This window comes from Pithys albifrons, chromosome 29 (genome assembly GCF_047495875.1).
Source record: "Pithys albifrons albifrons isolate INPA30051 chromosome 29, PitAlb_v1, whole genome shotgun sequence".
NCBI classification, from domain to species: Eukaryota; Metazoa; Chordata; class Aves; order Passeriformes; family Thamnophilidae; genus Pithys; species Pithys albifrons.
In genome coordinates this window covers 3,342,133-3,360,301 of record NC_092486.1, presented here as the reverse complement: position 1 = coordinate 3,360,301, position 18,169 = coordinate 3,342,133, and the positions used below count along the sequence as shown (strand labels likewise).

General features: G+C 56.7%; 1 protein-coding gene across 4 annotated transcripts in view; it reads right to left on the bottom strand.

Moving 5' to 3' along the window:
• The window catches only part of PEBP4 (phosphatidylethanolamine binding protein 4), a 99,293-nt gene that overhangs the window by 1,605 nt on the left and 79,519 nt on the right, over positions 1–18,169 (bottom strand). For all 4 annotated transcript variants that reach the window (XM_071579286.1, XM_071579287.1, XM_071579288.1 and 1 more), the window contains 2 exons: positions 6,474–6,519; positions 5,194–5,310 (listed from right to left, as the gene is read on the bottom strand). In XM_071579286.1, the coding sequence (XP_071435387.1) occupies positions 5,194–5,310; positions 6,474–6,519 (163 nt within the window). The remainder of the gene's footprint in view (positions 1–5,193; positions 5,311–6,473; positions 6,520–18,169) is intronic.

Below are 18,169 nucleotides of genomic sequence, written 5' to 3'. Positions count from 1 at the left end.
AGGACAGCCCCAATGCCCCACACTGGTGTCACCCCCAGCCAGGACACACAGCCACAAACACCTCCATCCCCCAAATTCCACCACTGGCAGGAGGGGAAGCTGCTCACTTCGCAGTCTCAATCCACCCCCCCTCGGTGCCAGGGGTCCCAGCGAGTGTGGCACCAGGGAAAGGGGTCTCGGGGGGGGGGACGCTCCCGCTGTGCCCGCAGCCTTTGGCGGGTGCCTTTCATCCGGCGGCTTTCAAAGCGCTTGGAAAGCCCCCCGGGGAGAGCAGCCTGTGCCCCTGGGAGCAGGGTGGGAGCGAGACACGGCACCCCCGACTCCCAGGGGCGCCGGAGCTGCCACTGATGTTCGTGGAGCCCCCGGAGAGGCGCGGGATGAAAGGAGCCGGAGGAGGCAGCGCCGCTGCGGGGCTGCAGGCGCCGGGCCCGGCTCTGCCCCGCACGTAGGGCCGGGGTTTTTCCTGACCTACTTTCCCACCTGCCTTGGCACCGGTTGTGCCCCGGGCAAAAAAAGGGAAAGCCCTGGGGCAGTCGCTGGTGTGGCAAAGGGGGTGATGCACCAAGTGGATGCCGGGTCTGGGGGTCTGGATGCCCCCCCTGCCAAATCCAACACTGTGGGTGCATCCCTGAAGTGGGTGCCCCATCCTGGCATGACCATCAAGGTGACATCCCTGTGCCAGCCGTGCCAAATCACACCAGCTGGCTCCCAGGGCTGGGCACTGTGAGTCACCGGGATCACGGAGCTGGGAAGGGAGCGCGGGGCCGGTCAGGGAGCCGAGGTCGCGGTGCCACCGTCCCCTTTCCCTGCCACAACAATACGGCGTTTCATCCACGGCTTGGGCCGCTTTCAAACTCATTTCCCAAAGGATTATATCACCACACTTGGCCCTTATCTGAGCACCCGCCGGAGGAAGAGGAGTGCCCGCTGACACCCACACGTGCGGGGCCGCCTGATCCCAGGGATCCAGCTGGGCAAACTGAGGCTCTGGGCTCGGGGAGCTCGGGATGCCTCCGATCCTATGGATCTCACAGCGCTGCCATTGCCCACTGCCCACCCCCCAAACACTGGTGCCCTCCTCCCCCAGCCCACCAGCTGTAATTTATCAGCCACATCAGCGGGATTGTTCTCCTGATAGGAGCCCTGATGCTTTTCTGCCAAGATTAATGATGTCCCAGGGTAGGTGGGCGGGAGCCCGGTGGCTGCTCTGGTCACCATTAAGTGACACCCGGGGACTTGGGTCGGGACCGTGAGCTCCCCGCAGCCCTCGGCCGCCTCCCATCCCAACCACAGCCTTTCCCTCCCCGCCGGGGCCCAGTCCAACCCGATTTTCCAGCTGGGTGGATGGGATTGGAAGCGCACGAGGTCGGCTCATGAGTCAGTGCAGCGGCCCCGACCCGGAGCTGGAGCTGAAGGATGGAGGGATGGAGGGATGGGCTCATCCCGGTGTCTGGTCCCCAAAGCACTCACTGCTTCCCAGAGGTAAAATTTCTGGGAGGAAAAAGCCAGTTCCCAGTGGTAAAATTTCTTCCCAGGGCAGGAGGAGGTTTGGGGATGCCGGAGCATCTCTCCATGCCCACCACAGCTCGTGGGCACCTGGCACCAGGACAGAGTGGAAGCAGAAGGAGGTACTCAGGTACCAGCAGGTGCAATTAAGCCTTAAGATTTCATGCTAATTAAAGCCGTGAAGAGACTTTAACCCCCCTGCACTACAGCCGGGGTCTGCCTGGTGCCTGAATTCCCCCAGCTGAGGGATTTTCCCGTGGCTCCTGACACCAGATTGAGAGCTCAGGGCAGTGCCACCACCTCGGGATGCCACAGCTGGCTCTGACATTTCACAGGCCACAAACTATTATCTTGCATCTCACCAAAATACAACCACGGCTTGAAACACTCCTGGCTGGGAGGGAAGTGGGGTGAGTGGGTGGAGGGACTGTAGGGACACCCCAAATATCCCCACCTCCGGTCCCCAGCAGGGCCAGAGCTGCTGCTTGGTGACAATTTGGTGGCAAAAAAAGTGGAGTGAATCAGACTCCAGTGGAGAAACTGAGGCTGTGTGAGAGTTGTTGCCTGAGGTCACACAGAGCCGGCTGGTGCTGGCATCGATCAGGAACATTCATGGAGAAGGATCAGGGTGTTTTTTTCTTCATGAAACAAGTTTTTTGCTCAAGAGCCACCCTGGAGAAACACCTCAGCCATAAACAACTGATTTCCCCATCACCAGAGGGATGTCAGCAGGTAGTGCAGCCCTTTCAGCTCCACCAATGCTGCCCCATGTGCCCGAGGGCACAGCACCTGACCTGTGCCCGTCAGTGCCACCCCAGCCAGGACATCCCCACGGCAGGGTGGGCACCAGAGACACCATGGAATTGCCCTCACTCGCTGTGAGCTGCTGGTGTAGCAAAGCCAGGCAGCAGGGAGAAGAAACGTGGGTTTGTTTTCCACCCTGGCTGTTGCCCCTCGCTGTTTAAATTCCCAGGGTCCTTTCCAGGAGCAGGGACAGGCGACACGGGCAGGTCCTGGTTTAGTGCCCTCTTCTGGAGGCTCCGGCCATCCCGCCTGGAACGTGTCACCTCCCCCGGCTCGGCCACGCTTGGCCCAGGACCGTCCCTGGGTTTGCCTCCAAAACACATCCCGGGCCAGGAGGGAATTTTCCTGGGAGCTGAGTGGTGTGAGAGATGCCCTTGTGGGGCTCAGCTCTGCCAGAGGGATGGCAGCATGGCACAGGGATACAGCTGGATCTATCCAGAGGCTGGCATGGTCCAGCACTGCTCCCTGCACCCGCCAGGTGCTCTGATCAGGACATGTCCCTGTCCAGGGTTGGCATCTGCTGACAATGGGTGCCCCATCCTTGGTGAGAGGGAGATGTCACTGCCATCAGATGTAGAACAAAATAAAAGCAAGAAGGGGCTGGTTTAAGGCCAAATAAGATGGGAAATTCCAGTCAGGAATGCAAACTGTGCCTGCAACATCGCTGGGAGAACCTGCATCACTTGCACAGGAGAGAACAAGGCAAAGCCATGGAGGACCTGTCTGGTTTCTCATCCATGATCCACTGGGATTGGAGTCACCTCCTCCTTGTTCCTACCAGGTGCCAAAGGCATTTTCTGCCCTCCCCTGTGTGCTGCCTTTGCACCACAGGGCTCAGCCACACAGGCCTGGATGGATCCATTGGTGTTCATCCCACTGCCTCGGGGATGGATTTATTTAAAACCCTTGAGACATCCTTTGGCTGCTTTTAGGGCTCATTCCCTGGGAATAAAGAGGATGGGCTGCCATTTGTTCAATCCAGCAGCACCCACTAGACAGGCCAAGGATGTGATGCAGCAGTGAAATAGTTAAAAATGAAATAGTTAAGATTAATCTTCACCCAACTGTTTAAACAGCAGCCCCCACCAGCCCCCTGCAGCTGCCTGACAAAGGATGGTTGGAATATCTGCTGGGTCTTTCCCAGGAAGCTTGGGAAGGGATGGGAAACTCAGGGATGGGATGGAGGCAGCACAGGGTGGGGAATGCCCAGGGTCCACAGGAACAGGAGGATGTGGGGAATTTTCCACAGGGTGGCTGAACTCCTTTGGGTATGGAATTTTGGGGTTTGGGACCTAGGCACTCGGCAATAGGACAAGGGGGCACGATGGGCTCAAGCTCTGCCAGGGGAAATTGAAGTTGGAGAGCAGAAAGAAATTCTTTGCAGAGAGAGTGCTCAGGGATTGGAATGGGCTGCCCAGAGAGGGGGTGGATTCCCCATCCCTGGAGGGTTTGAACCTGAGCTTGGCCGTGGCACTGAGTGCCATGATCTGGTAAAGGGACTGGAGTTGGACCAAGGGCTGGACTTGATGATCTCAGAGGGCTTTTCCAACCCAATCCATTCTGTGATTTTATGGATGTGGCACTGAGGGAGAATCCACCACATCTTGATCCAACCCCACTGTGATCACCAGCCCAGGGCACTCTGTGATTCTGTGATTTTATGGATGTGGCACTGAGGGAGAATCCACCACATCTTGATCCAACCCCACTGTGATCACCAGCCCAGGGCACTCTGTGCCCTGGGCTGGTGATCACAGTGGGGTTGGATCAAGGGTTGGACTTGATGATCTCAGGGGGCTTTTCCAACCCAATCCATTCTGTGATTCTGTGATTCTATATCCTGCTAACGAGAGGATTTATCTGGAAAAAGCTCCTTGGGGGGTGTTTCAGGTCCTTTCCCACCCCTGGGATGCTGTGATGGGGATGAAGGGACAGGACTGGGATGAGGGGCCGGGAAGTTTCCCGCTCAGCCAGCAGGGACATCAATGGTGTCATTAAGACACCGAGTTAATGAGGCAGAAAACAAAGCGAAGGGCAGAGGGAACCTGCAGAGAGATTTGCAGCATCCACGGGATTTGCAGCATCCACATCCCTCTCCAGCGGTTGGAAGAGCATCCTAGCACCACCCCGGGAGGGGTGTCGGGGTCTGTTCCAGCCACCCCGAGCCCCCCAGAGCCGGTTCCCTCCCCGGGATGTGCGGTGTGGGTTAACAGGCAGCGGGTGAGTCACCAGCGCAGCCCAGACACACCGACCTGACCTGCCTGTCGAGCTGTGCTCATGTGGTCCCAGCTGGGAAAGTTTTGAAATTTCCCTTGCTGAGGCCACGTGAACCACAGAGCCCAGGGAGGGAAGGAACCCGCGCTGGGCACCGAGCAGGATGGTGCCCTGCCCACCCCAGGGTCCCAGGGTGAAGCAGCAGGGATGTGTTTTAGTGGTCTCCATGCGGGATTTTGGGAGGAGGCAGCAGAGGGGAGTTGGGAGTTGAGGAGCTGGGAGTTGGCAGGGGTTGTGTCAGCCGGGTTTGAGCAATTCCTTGCTAAACCATCTCCACGGCTGATCCTTATCCGGCCCCGAGCTGGTGATGATGCAACTCCCGCAGCTCCGGGTGGGGGGGATGTGGCAGCAAGGGCTGGATTTCACAGCCCAGACGTCTCCTTGCTTCCAATCCCGCTACCCAGGCCATTGCCAGGTATTTTCCAAGGGTTTCTGCTGCGTTGCAAGGATTTAACACCCCATCCATATCCCGTGGAAGGATCTGAACTCCCTTTGCACCACAAGAGCATCACCAGCCTGGCACTTCTGACGTGGCTGAACACATGGCACTATCCATACCCCCAGGAAAGCCCCTCAGGACTGGGATCAAGGGCACCAGGGGATCCTTACCCAGAGAGGGCTTCTCCTTGGGGCTCAGGGAGATGTCCTTGTGTTCTGGCTGCTGGTACAGGCGGAACTGGTAGCGATGGTACCCACTGTGGGGAGGGGGCGAGGGCCGGACGTAATCTGGGGATGCAAAAGGTACCAGCTGAGCTGAGCAGGACCTGCTTCCCACCCCAGCCAGGCACCCACCACCCCCCTCCAGGCTGGGATTGCTCTCCCACCACCCTGTGCTCTGCACCCTGTTCCCTTGTCACGTGTCAGTAACAGCTCTGGTGTTCCACGGGCAAGAGCAGCCACTGTGCCCAACCAAACCTGCCCCCTCATCACCCTCATCACGTGCCCAGGGACCAGATCCTGTTTTCCCTCTCCTGAAATAAACTGTCCCAAACCTTCTGCTTCACCACCTCCCTCTCCTCTTCCTCCTCCTCTTTCCACCTCTGAGCCCTGGGGTGCTCCTCACTTCATGCCAAGCACCTCAACTTCTCCTCCATCCGCCTTCCTACCCCTGTCCCACCCAACTGAGCCCCCTCCCCATGCTGGGGGGAACCTGCCCAGGGTAAGGGGACCTGCTGGGTCCCCCAGCACCCTTCTAGCACATGGTCAGAACTCCTCACCCTCCCAGCTGCCCTGTGAGGGTCTGGCCTCCACACTGTGCTCCACAGATGTGTCAACAAAGCCTGAGAGGAAGAGAGCAGTGCACAGCTGGCCAGATGTGAGGCCTGCAGCTGGCTCAGGGCATCATTTCCAGCTGGGGAGGGCTGGTTGTCCCTGGAAGAGGGACATCCGTGGGAAGAGGCTCTTGATGCACAGCACAGCCACCCCTTGCTCTCCAACAGGAGGATGTGCCAGCAGGGGACAAGAGGCTGAAGCTCCTCCAGGGCTCTGTCACCTGCAGCCAGTGAGCCCCCAGCCTCTCTTGCTGCTCCCCCAGGGTGTGAACTCCCTTGAGCCACGTCTGTCTGGCTCGTTTTGAACTGAAAGTCTTTGTTCGTGCAACATCACAGGAGTTGTTGGGATTCACCCGCTTTTATCTCATGTTTTAATTTAGGATTGACTCCCTCCCCCCTCTTTTCTGCACTGGTTTGGAGCGATTCCAACCACTGGGGAGTTTTTTAACCACTTTTGCCTCTAGAAAGAAAGAAGAGAAAAAGTGGCTGCTATTTCAGACAGAGCCCAGCTGTGCCCTGAGGATCCCCTTGTGTCCCTCCCTCGTGTCCTGGTGTGCCCATCCCAGCCAGCACTGCCACCTCCTCATCCCTGTCCCCTCCTTTGGGGTCTCCACTCACCTGACAGCACATGCCCTTTGACCTTCCCAGCCCTCAGATCTGCACCCTGAAAGGACAAGGAGAGGGAGGTGAGGTGTTATTGGGACCCTCAGGGCAAACACACGGGGGGATCGACCCCTTCGTCCCCCCCTGCTGCCCCCACGTCTCCCCACGGATTCATTTTCCAACATTTTGTGGGATTTTCTTGTAAAGATCATTAGGGAGTAACTTCTCCAGGGGGATGCTGGGCCTGGGTGGATGGGAAGGGGCACACTGGGGGTTTTCTTTGGCTGTTTGGGATTTAGGGACTCAATGCACAATGCCCTGGCACTCAGGTGGTGCTGTCACCCACACACGGTGACAGCCAGCGACCCAGAGCAGTGATCCAACACCAGGAAAGCCACAATATCCCCATGAAAAGCCTTAGTGCTGCTCAGCACACCTGTATTCAGGAGGGATGACCCATTCCCGGTGGGAAGGGACTGGTTATTGTGGTGATTTGCACCAGCATTCCCGTGGTAAAGCTTTGCTCCATCCTGGTGGTTTTGCTCTCGACCGAAACTCCTGCTCAGAGAGCAAGTCCCACAGCCCTGCAGGCTCAGCTCTCCATCCCCACCCCTGGGATGCTTCCCTGGAGGAGCGAGGCTTTGCTGGGACACTCAGCATCCTGCTGGGATTGGATTAGTGGCAAACAGGCAATAACGGCAGCTCCGGCCACATCCTGGCCCTGCAGCATCCACGGGATTTGCAGCATCCACATCCCTCTCCAGCGGTTGGAAGAGCATCCTGGTACCACCCCGGGAGGGGTGTCGGGGTCTGTTCCAGCCACCCCGAGCCCCCCAGAGCCGGTTCCCCCCCCCCCCCCACCACCTCACCCCTGACCTGCTGTGCTATTCCCAGCCAGTCCCAACCTCCCCAGCGCTCATAAACCCTTTCCTACGGCACCCGCTATTCCAGTCCTGCCCACACACGCTCTGCTGCCAGGGCTCCTCTGTCCTAACCTGCCCTGGCAGTTATTACCCCGAAAAATACGATGCCTCAGATAACTGCAAGCAAAAGTGCACGCGGGGAACATGGTCGGTTCCTTGGCTCCTCGGGATCAAAGCTTCCCCTTTCCCTGCAAAGAAACCTGCCCTGCACTGAGTCACGGCTGGGGACAACCTCCTGCCAGCTGCCCCAAGGTCACAGGGAAGCCAAGGGCCCGCTCAGATCCTTGGGGATCGGCTCCCCAGCCCTGGCGTGCCACCTTGGCAGCTGGAGTTGAAAATATCCCGATGACAGAGAGGTGATGACTAAGATTTTGGGCAGGTTTTGGATGCCTTGGATCACAGGGGGAGGGGGAAAGCAGAGGGCTGGCTGAGAGGGGAGAAGCACGCAGGGGTGCTGGAGGGGGCACACGAGGCCGTGGGGCTGTGCCAGCTGCTCTCTCTCTCTGCCCAGATGTGAGAACATCCCACTCCGCCCAGATGTGCGGGCTCACCCCCATCCAGATGTGCACAGCACTCCCCCAGCCAGCTGTGCATTACCAGCCCACCCACACAGGCACATCTATTCTGCCCGGACCATGCTCGGTGCCTCCCCCATCCAGATGTGCACATCTGCTCTCCCCAACCCCTCCAGCTGTGGCTGCTCTCCCCAGATGTGCCGAGCCCGGCCTGGCAGAGGAAGCTCCCAGCACATCCCAAGCTTTCCACGGGGCCGGGCCAGCTGCCAGCCCCGCTCTTCAAAGGCAGGGACTGAGGGGTTTTCTGTTCCTGGCTGGAATTCTCCCGTGCGGGGACCTCGCTGCTATTCCTGGCTTTGCCATGGGCTTATCGGGAGAGGCCGGGGCCTCCTCCCTGTTTTCCTGCCTGCTGATGTGGGTTGCCTGCTCATCCCGAGGTGTTGTGGGTTCTGCCTTGCCCCGGGGATGGGAGAGTCAAAGGATAAAGCTCCTTTTAAGAGGCGAGAACAGGAAGAGGGCGGGAGAGAGAAAGTAGGGATGAGCACTCCAAACCTTGTCTTTTTTTTTTTTTAATAGTAAACAGCTACCCTGGGAGCAAGGAGGGATCGAAGGTGTAATGCCCTGCTTGCTCCTGCGAGTTTTTTCCTCCCTGTTTTCCACGGAGGGAATGGCTTTAGGAGGAATAACCCTCCTCTAGCCCGTTTCCCCTTTGCTGACCCGCCCGTGAGGTCGAGGGGAGCGTCACACTCCGGCAGGTCCCAAAGATCCCTGCCACGAGCGGAGCTAATGGACACTGATGAGCTGCCGTGTTTATTAATGCCCTTTAATGAGAGCATTAATAGTTCCTAACGACACCATTTGAGCTTCCCAGCCTTTTATCTCCTCTTTCTCTCTTTCCCCTGCCGAGGACACAGTGGAGGAGGTGGAATTAGATATTTCCACCCTCCGGTCTTTGCCGTCGGGGCAGGGGATGCTCATACAGAGACCTGGGCAGCCCTAAAAATCTGTGCCACACATTTTCTGTGCCAGGATCTCCTCTCTGTGATCTTTTCCTGAGCCAAAAGACTGGAGAAAATTATTCCCCCCATCCACGATGCCTCAGACAACGACCAAGGTACCCTCTCAGATCACGGCCAGCCCTCGGTGTTGCCTCCTGCACGTCGCAGTTCAGGGTGGGGGGAATAAATAAATAAATACAAATAAATTAAAGGCAGTGAGTCACATTTTGTTTTCCTCTTGATCTTTTGGGGTTTTTCCTCCCCCCTTGCCTTTCTTCCCCCTCTCCTGAACGTGTCAGATCCCATCGGAGAGAAGGAGAAAGGGATGGGTGGCGAACTCGCCAGCGATTCGCCCGGGCGAGGACGGAGGGTTATGGAAAGTGGGTGTGGGAATCGGCACAATCGCTGGCAGGGGACCAGGACAAACAGATGACGGATGGGACCCAGGGAAGTGCAGTGCGGAGGGGCTGGGCTGCTGCCGCCTCCCCACGAGCGCGTCCCAGCCCGGCCCCGGCGACAGCGGGGACAGCGGGGACAGCGGGGACAGCGGGGAGGGGGGACACAGCCGCAGGGAAGCAGCCGAGGTGCCAGCCTGGCATCGCGCTGAAACGATTAACCAACAGTTATCCAAGTGGGGGAAGTTAATCCCCAACCAAGCAGGGCTCCTCCTGCGCTGCTCTCGCGGCTCGACGGGGACAAGCGGCTTCAAAGCCGGCACAGCCGGGAGCCCACATTTGTTCTTCTCTCTCTCTGTGATCTTTATAATGAGGTCAGGATGTAGGAATTGGCTCTCGGGAGCACAGGGGAGCATCCCGGGAAGGACAGAACTGCCGGGATGGCAATCCAGCCTCCCGTGAGCGGAGCGGAGGCTGGAACACGGAATAAAGGAACAGGATGCTAATTGCAGGTGGATATGGATCTGTTCCACCGTGTCCTTGCAGAGGAAGGTGAACATTTTGGGGTTTCCTCCTCGCCACCAAAGCCAGCACTGGTGGTGAGCACCGTTCCTACCCCAGCTCCCAGAATCATTCAGGCTCTTCCTGCTTTCCAACAAAAAGCATGTGAGAAAACACCCAGTCCAAGAGAAACTCTCCCTCCAATTATCCTGCGTGCAGGGAGGCCATGAGAGAGCAGGGCAGGGCCGGGGCAGCTCCCAGCACTCCCAAACTCTGGCATTTCCCAGCTCAGCCGCCTGTTTGCATATCAATGTGGTTCCACACCGATCCTGGTGCTGGATCTGGGGCACGGGATGCTCCCAAACCGCTCCGGTTCGCCCACGCCACGCTGACCCTCTCCCTGCTGGCACAGCCCCAGCCCACTCGTGCCTTTCCCATCCCCATCGAGCCAGGGTTTCGTGCCCCAAGGAGCCTGTCAAGCCCCCACCCTGCAAATCCTTCCTTTCTGACAAATATCACATCCCGTTACGCCAACTTGTTATGCCACTGGATCGTGTTGTCTCCATCAGGAAAGGATTTAGGAGAAAAGAGAAAAATACAGAGAAACACACAGGGAGTTCATGGAAGAAAAACCCACCAAGGTGGGTGGGAATGTCACCTCTGACTGGGAGAGGAAGGGCATGGTGGGGAAGGGTCTCTCCTGGGTGCTGCATTACTCCAAAAATTGTTTTGACAGCAAATTCCCAGAGCAGGGAATGTTTTCACACAGGTGATGGTGAGACAAGACCCCAGCAGAGGTTGGATCCCAAATCCTGAGAAACCTCCTCTTCCTGCTGGAACCAGACTGGCACTCCCAACTCCAAACTTTACCCTCAGCCTCCTGCTCTGGTGCTTCCCCACAGCCCCAGTTCCTGGATCCTGGGATGACTCAGGGCCCTGGGTTTGTGCTGGGGCCAATTTGATTCCCCAGGAACAGCTGGAGATGCAGCCCAGACCATCCCAGACCAGGCAGAAATGATTCCCAGCATTTCCCTGCTCCAAAACATTGGTACCCCACAGATCCAGCCAAACTTCCCACCTGGATCCCCATAGTCCAGACACTTTGCTTTCCATGGATGTCAATGATAGGAGATTAATCCACTCTCCAGAGACTCCAGGCTCCAGCAATGGTGGTCCTCAAGAAAGGGATACATGGAATGACCCCATCCCTGCCTGCCAGTCCCCCCTACCCATAGCCCAGACCTAATATTTTAATTTATTAACATTTATTTTAATGGCATTTCACCATAGTTGACTTGTTTGCTCTCAGTCTGCACCTGAAAGTTTGGAAAGCCACATCCAGGCAGAGAAAGAGTGGAAAAGGTGCTTTTCCTTCTGCAGGGAATTTCTCTTTAGGCTGATTCAGAAGCTCAGCTAAACTTGGGGGGATTGGGATCTCTCATCCAGTGGATGTTTGAGGGGTGATTTTAACACCAGAATCATGGCAGGACACTCAGTCTCAGCAGGCACTGACAGGAGATGAGGCAACACACATCCCCATCCCAAAAAACTGCCTGAGGCTTATCAGAATTCCCGGGAAAACTCACTGTGAGTCCCTGAGGGTCCCTAAGGAGCATGAGGGATCCATCCCATTGTCCCTCAAGTCCTCACTGAAAGCTCAGGCTGGAGCAGGACAAAGTGGACACGTTGGGATGTCAAGGCTCCAACACAACTCTGAAGATCCTCTCCCAGATTTACAGGGTCTGAACTCCAACAATTAACTCTGGATTTTTGGATTTTTAGGCAGCTCTTGCAGCCTCCTGGCACAGCCTGGCTTTTTTTCTACCTCACTCTAACTGGGGAAGGGTGACCATAAAAATATATTAAAAAATAAATATTGGGCATGGTTGCAATTTAAATGCTGCCTGTCTGATCCACCCTAATGCCTCAGGGAAGGACATGCCACGGGTTATTAACTGAGCCAAATAAACATAAATCACCTCAGCCTTTGGCTCTTTGCAAGATTTTTTTTTTAATCTACACACAAAATGCTGCCCTTCATAACCCCAACTGTCCTGGATCTGTGCACTGCTGGGACCTTCCCTGGGCTCCTGCCTCCCTCCTGGCAGCCCAGGATGGCATTCCCAGTGCCAGAATATCCCCTTCCAAAAGAGGGAGGCTCTGCTGGGTGGATTTCTCCAGTGAGACACAGATACCTGCCTGGCATAGGCGTTGCTGGCACGGACTCGGTGCCTCTCTGCACCTTTCCTTCAGGATGTAGGTGAGGGGTCCAAGCCAGAGGGGTGGAGGCTGTGATGACACTTGGATGGTTTTGAAACCTCAGACAAAACACTTGGTGTTGAAAAAGGGAAGGGGGGGGGGGTGTTGGGGTTTTTTTGGGGGTATTTTTAAACCACCTGTGGGGTTCTAGAAGCAGATGGAGGGAATGGGATGGAGGATTTGGGGCTCCATCCCCAGATGTGCAGAGGGCACGAGAGATGTGGCTTCACCAGGACACTCAAGGAGGGAGTTTAAGGGATTGATTTGGGAGTTGAGGTTGGTTGTTTTGCCAAAAAACTTCATGGAGGAGTTTTCCTGCTACTCCTCTCTCTGAAAACGAACAACTGGGCAATAATTGATAGCTCTTGTTGTCATTCTCATCATTATTGTCTCCACTGTGTCTTTGTGAGTTACAGGAAGAAACTCAGATCAGCCAAACATGCCTTTGAATTTTTAGCCTCTCCACCTTCAAACCTGCTGCATTTTCATCCCATTTTACTGCTGTTGAAAGCAAAACTATTTTTATTACTGAAATATTAACCAACTTTCCTGGTTGCCTTAAGACACTCCTGCCATTAATTACTAAGAGTGGCAGGGGAGCACCAGGGGTTTGTTTAAGCGAGAAAGTTGCACTGGTTGAACACAATGATGGTTGAACCAGGTTATGGATAGGGCTGTTCCTGCTCTGGTTGTTCTCCTGGAAGCTGGAGCAGCACCAGCAGCAGCACTGGTGGGGTGGCTGCCCCCCACAGACCCTCTCTGGGAGCGCTGCAATCGCGTCCCGGGCGGTCACGCCCCGTCTCTCAGCCCCTGGGCCTCTGTTGTAAACCGGGATGATAAATGATGGATGTGATTGCTAAGAACAACAGGGATGTTGATAGCAACCCCAGGGGCGTGTTAGGAAGCCGCGTGGATGCCGAGCTCGGCTCTGGCTCGGCTTGACATCCCCACGGTGTTGCAATTGCGGGCGAGCTCACGGCGGAGCTGCTGCCAGATGAGTCATCCTGACCCACTGGCCCCGTGTTGGCCCGGCCAGGGAAGGGCTGGGGTGGGCTTTGTCCTGCTCAGGATCCAGCCAGGACCCCCCAGGAGCATCCTCTGCCTCTTTGGTGCTTGTGGGATAACACTGGATGCTGCATTGCTGGGGTGGGAAGCGGCGCTGGGTCTGGATGAGGAGGAGGAGGAGGAGGAGGTGGAAGGCCTGAGGATGGCTCAGGCTCAAGGAGCAGAAAGAGAAAGGCACTTTTTGCCAAATTTCTCCCTCTGTGACAGGGTGGCACTGCTCAAACATCACTTGCAACACCCATTTTCCCAGCAGCTGCTGGACCACACCTGTGTTTGCTGCCCTGGGCTTTGCCACCAGCCTGGTCCTTCCCAGGAGCTCCATCTCTCAGCATTCCCCCCATGGATCTGGGCTCCCTTGATGCTCCCACCATCTCCAGTTCTATGAGGCATCCAGAAAATACCACAAAACCTCCTGAGAAAGGTGCAGACTATGAGAGGTTTCCACAAAGCCCCTGAGATTCCACCACAAGGAACAAGCTTGAACTGGCCAGAAAAAAGGGCTGGGTATGACTGGAAAGGCCTTTTCCATCCCAATTTCTTGAGAGTGGAAAAGTTGTTTGCTCTGCATTTGTGTAGCTTTAAGATGAGCTTGCTTTTCCAGCAGCAGATTTCCGGAGGATTCTTGGAGAAACACCAAATTTTGCCTAATTCAGTCATTTAAAGGCCTGTAGTCTGATTTTGTGCAGATGAGAGTGGAGCTTGCACTGAACACTCCCCTGGGATGTGTCCATGGGGAGACTCTGCTGGCTGAGTCGCCTTCGGGAATGGGAATAAATTTCCTTTGGTGGTTGGAAAGGGCTGGCACATTCCTGGTGCTGCCACCATCCAGGCTGTGGTAACCAGGAATAACCACATCCATGGGGCACGTGGGACTGAACCTCTCACATGTGACCCCCACACTCTCCACGAGGCATAACCAGGCTGGAATCATGGAATGTTCTCTGTGGAAAGAGACCTTAAAGCTCACGCAGCTCCAACCCCCTGCCATGGGCAGGGACACCTTCCACTATCCCAGGGTGTTCCAAGCCCAGTCCAACCTGGCCTTGGACACCTCCCACCATCCCAGGGTGCTCCAACCTGGCCTTGGACACCTCCCACCATCCCAGGGTGCTCCAAGCCCTGTCCAACCTGGCCTGGGACACCTCCCACCATCCCAGGGTGCTCCAACCTGGCCTGGGACACCTCCCACCATCCCAGGGTGCTCCAAGCCCTGTCCAACCTGGCCTTGGACACCTTCCACCATCCCAGGGTGCTCCAAGACCTGTCCAACCTGGCCTTGGACACCTCCCACCATCTCAGGGTACTCCAACCTGGCCTTGGACACCTCCCATCATCCCAGGCTACTCCAACCTGGCCTTGGACACCTTCCACTATCCCAGGTTGCTCCAACCTGGCCTTGGACACTTCCAGGGATGGGGCAGCCACAGCTTCTCTGCCCAGCTTGTGCCAGGGCCTGCCCACTCTCACAGCCATCCCAATATCCCACCTATCCCACTCCTTCCCAATATCCCACCTATCCCTGCCCTTTCACAGAATCCCAGACTATTCTGAGTTGGAAGGGATCCACCAGGATCATCGAGTCCAACTCTTAAGTCAATGACCCACAGAGGGAATTGAACTCATGACCTTGGCATTATCACAGCCAAGTTTTAATTTGTTAATGTGAAGCCATTTCCCCTTGTCCTGTCACTCCATCCCTTGTCCCAGGTCTATCTCCAGCTCTCTTAGAGCCCCTTTAGGCACTGAAAGGAGCTCTGAGGTCTCCTTGGAGCTTTTTTTCTCCAGATGAACACCCCCAGCTCTCCCAGTCTGTCTCCAGACCAGAGGGGCTCCAGCCTTGGAGCATCTCCGTGGCCACCTCTGGACTCTCCAGCAGTTCCTCCTGCTCTTGGGGACTCTGGAGCTGCAGGTGGGGTCTCACCAGAGTGAAGGTACCCCCTCCCTGCCCCTTCTGGCCACACTGCAGGGGATTTTGGGGGCTGACACCCAGCGATGACTCTCAACAGCTCCCAGTGGGATGTGGGGTGGGATGCTGTGCCCACCACCCCCCTCAGCTGCCACGGAGGTGCCAAACCCCACCCTGGCAGCGCAGCTGGGGGGGCACCCCGGGGCCTCCGGGTGTCCGTGGGTTGCGCACACGCCGCAAACCCTTCCCTAGCAAATTCCTCCTCCCTGGGGTGTCTGATCCCGGTCCCGGGCACCTTCCCGGGCGCGGGGGCGGATCAAAGCCCGCGCGTGCCAGCCCTGCTCCCGCTCTGGGCCAACTTGGCTATTTCGGCTTCTCTAATCTGATGGGAGCGCTGGGGCGGGAGCGTGGGGTGGGGGTGAGCCCATTTATTCCTCCTTTTTATTTCTTTTTTTATTATTATTATTATTCTGTTGGTTTGATTTGGTTTTGTGGGTTTTTTGTGTTTTTTTTTCCATTCGTTCCTTTGGCCAAAAAGTCTCCCCACCTCCTCCTGATAATGACACCCCTCTCTCCGGACCTGGCCGAGAGGAGAACGTGATGTCTTTGGGCTCCGCCAGCGCATCCGGGCGGCCCCACCGTCCTGCCCCCGCCCCACGCCGCTTCCTGACGGCAGGAATTGGCAGCGCTCGCAGGGAGAGTCCAGAGCTGCCCTTGGGACGGGAGAAACTCCAGCCGGAAACATCCTTCTCTGGAGCACCACTAGATTTCCTCACACTTGCCTCCTCCTTGTGTTTTTTTGATGGTTTTTTTTTCGGAAGGATGTTCTGGAAGGATGGGAGCTTTGGGATGCTCGGGAGTTCTTTTGCATTGATTCGGGTGATGAGAAAGAGCTAAATGCATCTTCTTTAGGGAGTTTTTTGGTGCTGAGCATCCTGTGGGCCCCCCAGGATCCAGAGAGAGCTGCAGTGGGGTTGCTGAGTCCCCCTAAACCTGCACCCCAGCAGGCAGCAGAGGTGCAAGGAGAGGTGCAGGCAGAGAGGAGCAGGCAGGAGAGGTGCAGGCAGAAGAGCAGGCAGAGAGGTGCAGGCAGAGAGGTGCAGGAGAGGTGCAGGCAGAGAGGAGCAGGCAGGAGAGGTGCAGGCAGAGAGGAGCAGGCAGGAGAGGTGCAGGCAGAGAGGTGCAGGAGAGGTGCAGGCAGGAGAGGTGCAGGCAGAAGTGCAGGCAGAGAGGTGCAGGCAGAAGTGCAGGCAGAGAGGAGCAGGCAGAGGTACAGGCAGGAGAGGTGCAGGCAGAAGAGCAGGCAGAGGTGCAGACAGAGAGGTGCAGGCAGAGAGATGCAGGCAGAGGTGCAGGCAGAAGAACAGGCAGAGGTGCAGGCAGAGAGGGGCAGGAGAGGTGCAAGGAGAGGTGCAGGCAGAGAGGTGCAGGCAGAAGTGCAGGCAGAAGAAGTGCAGGCAGAGAAGTGCAGGCAGAGAAGTGCAAGGAGAGGTGCTGGCAGAGAAGTGCAGGAGAGGTGCAGCCAGGAGTGGTGCAGGCAGAGAGGAGCAGGCAGAGGTGCAGGCAGAGAGGAGCAGGCAGAGAGGAGCAGGAGAGGTGCTGGCAGAGAAGTGCAGCAGGAGAAGTGCAGGCAGAGAGGTGCAGGCAGAGAGGTGCAGGCAGAGAGGAGCAGGCAGAGAGGAGCAGGAGAGGTGCAGGCAGAAGTGCAGGCAAAAGAAGTGCAGGCAGAACTCCCACCCCGAGGATAAGGGGTTAACAGCAGTGGTGCTGCTGCTGCTGCACATCTGCCAAAGCTGCTCCTTCGGTGCCACGGACTTCCCTTTCTTCCATAAAAGTCCACCGGATCTGGGCTCCCGTGGGATGCTCTGGGAAGGAGGGGGCTGAGCCGCCCCACCTGGGGCTCGTGCAAGCGCCGGGGGCTGTTTGTGCAATGCCCCGTGAGCCTCCCAAAAAAACCACCTTGGGAGCCAGGAGCCAACACTCGCCCTGCTTCCCTGCCCTGGCTCATGCTCCACAGAGGGAAAACTCATTTTTTACATGTTTTGGGGGTTGGGGTGAGGTGTGGGGTGGCCCCGTTCCAGCCTGGTTGAGTGAGGACATGGGGAGAGAAGCTGGGAGGAGATGGCAGGGCTGGGGCAGCACAGGACGTGCTGCTGCTCACGGTGCTCCATCATCGCTCCAACAGCACTGCTCTCCTCCAGGATGGGGCTCAGACCCGCAGCTCCTTCTCCACAGGGATGGAAAGGTGTTGCAAAGACTTGCAGGAAAGGGGCAGAGGAGAAGCAAAGTGGGTGTCCCCTCAGGAATGCCCATCGGTGCTGCCAGAGCCTATTTCTGTGCCATCTCCTTGCACAAACCACACTTGCACCCTCAGCCCCCCCAGAATAACTCCCTGCCTCCAGACCTGACCATTCTGGGCCACTTCTGGGTGGTGGTGCAAATATAAAGACCAAAAGGTCTCCTCCCAGCTCTTTTCCCACATCAAGAGGTCTCCCAGAGAAGCTGTGGCTGCCCCGTCCTTGGAAATGTTGGAAGTGATTGAGGCAACGTGGTCTAGTGGAAGGTGTCCCTATAAAGATGAGGTTTAAGGTCCTTTCCAACCTGAACCATTCCATGAATTTATGAACCTGCATTTTCCCAGGGGTTTGGCTGGGGCAGAAATGATGTAACATAACAACAAAAGCTGCTGTTACCTGTGGGGATGCTCCTGCAATTCTTTGAGTTCAAACCCCACCAATTTAGGATCTGCATCCTCACTCCTCCCCAGCTTTAACCAGGCTCACTGCAGCAGGTTCCTGCATTTGGGTGGGTGATCCCCAGGCAGGCTGAGTGGGGGTCCCACCCTCAGCCCCCTCAGCTCAGTTCAGCTCACAGGCAGCTCCAGCCCCGTATCAGTTACAGCAGCAGACGAGATGTCATCACACCGAGAGGCCGGGGCTTGCATCACAAGTGTCTTGCAACGAAGAAAGCCAAATTTTTACAGGAGAAGCACACACGCTCTCTCTCTCTCTCACACACACACACACAGCCTGGGTAATTAACTTAATAGGTTTCTTACAGAATGCCCCGTGAGTGATGCTCAACATATTCAAGTGTTGACAAGACGGCGCTGAACCCGACGCCCACACAACGGGCAAACCAGGCTCGGA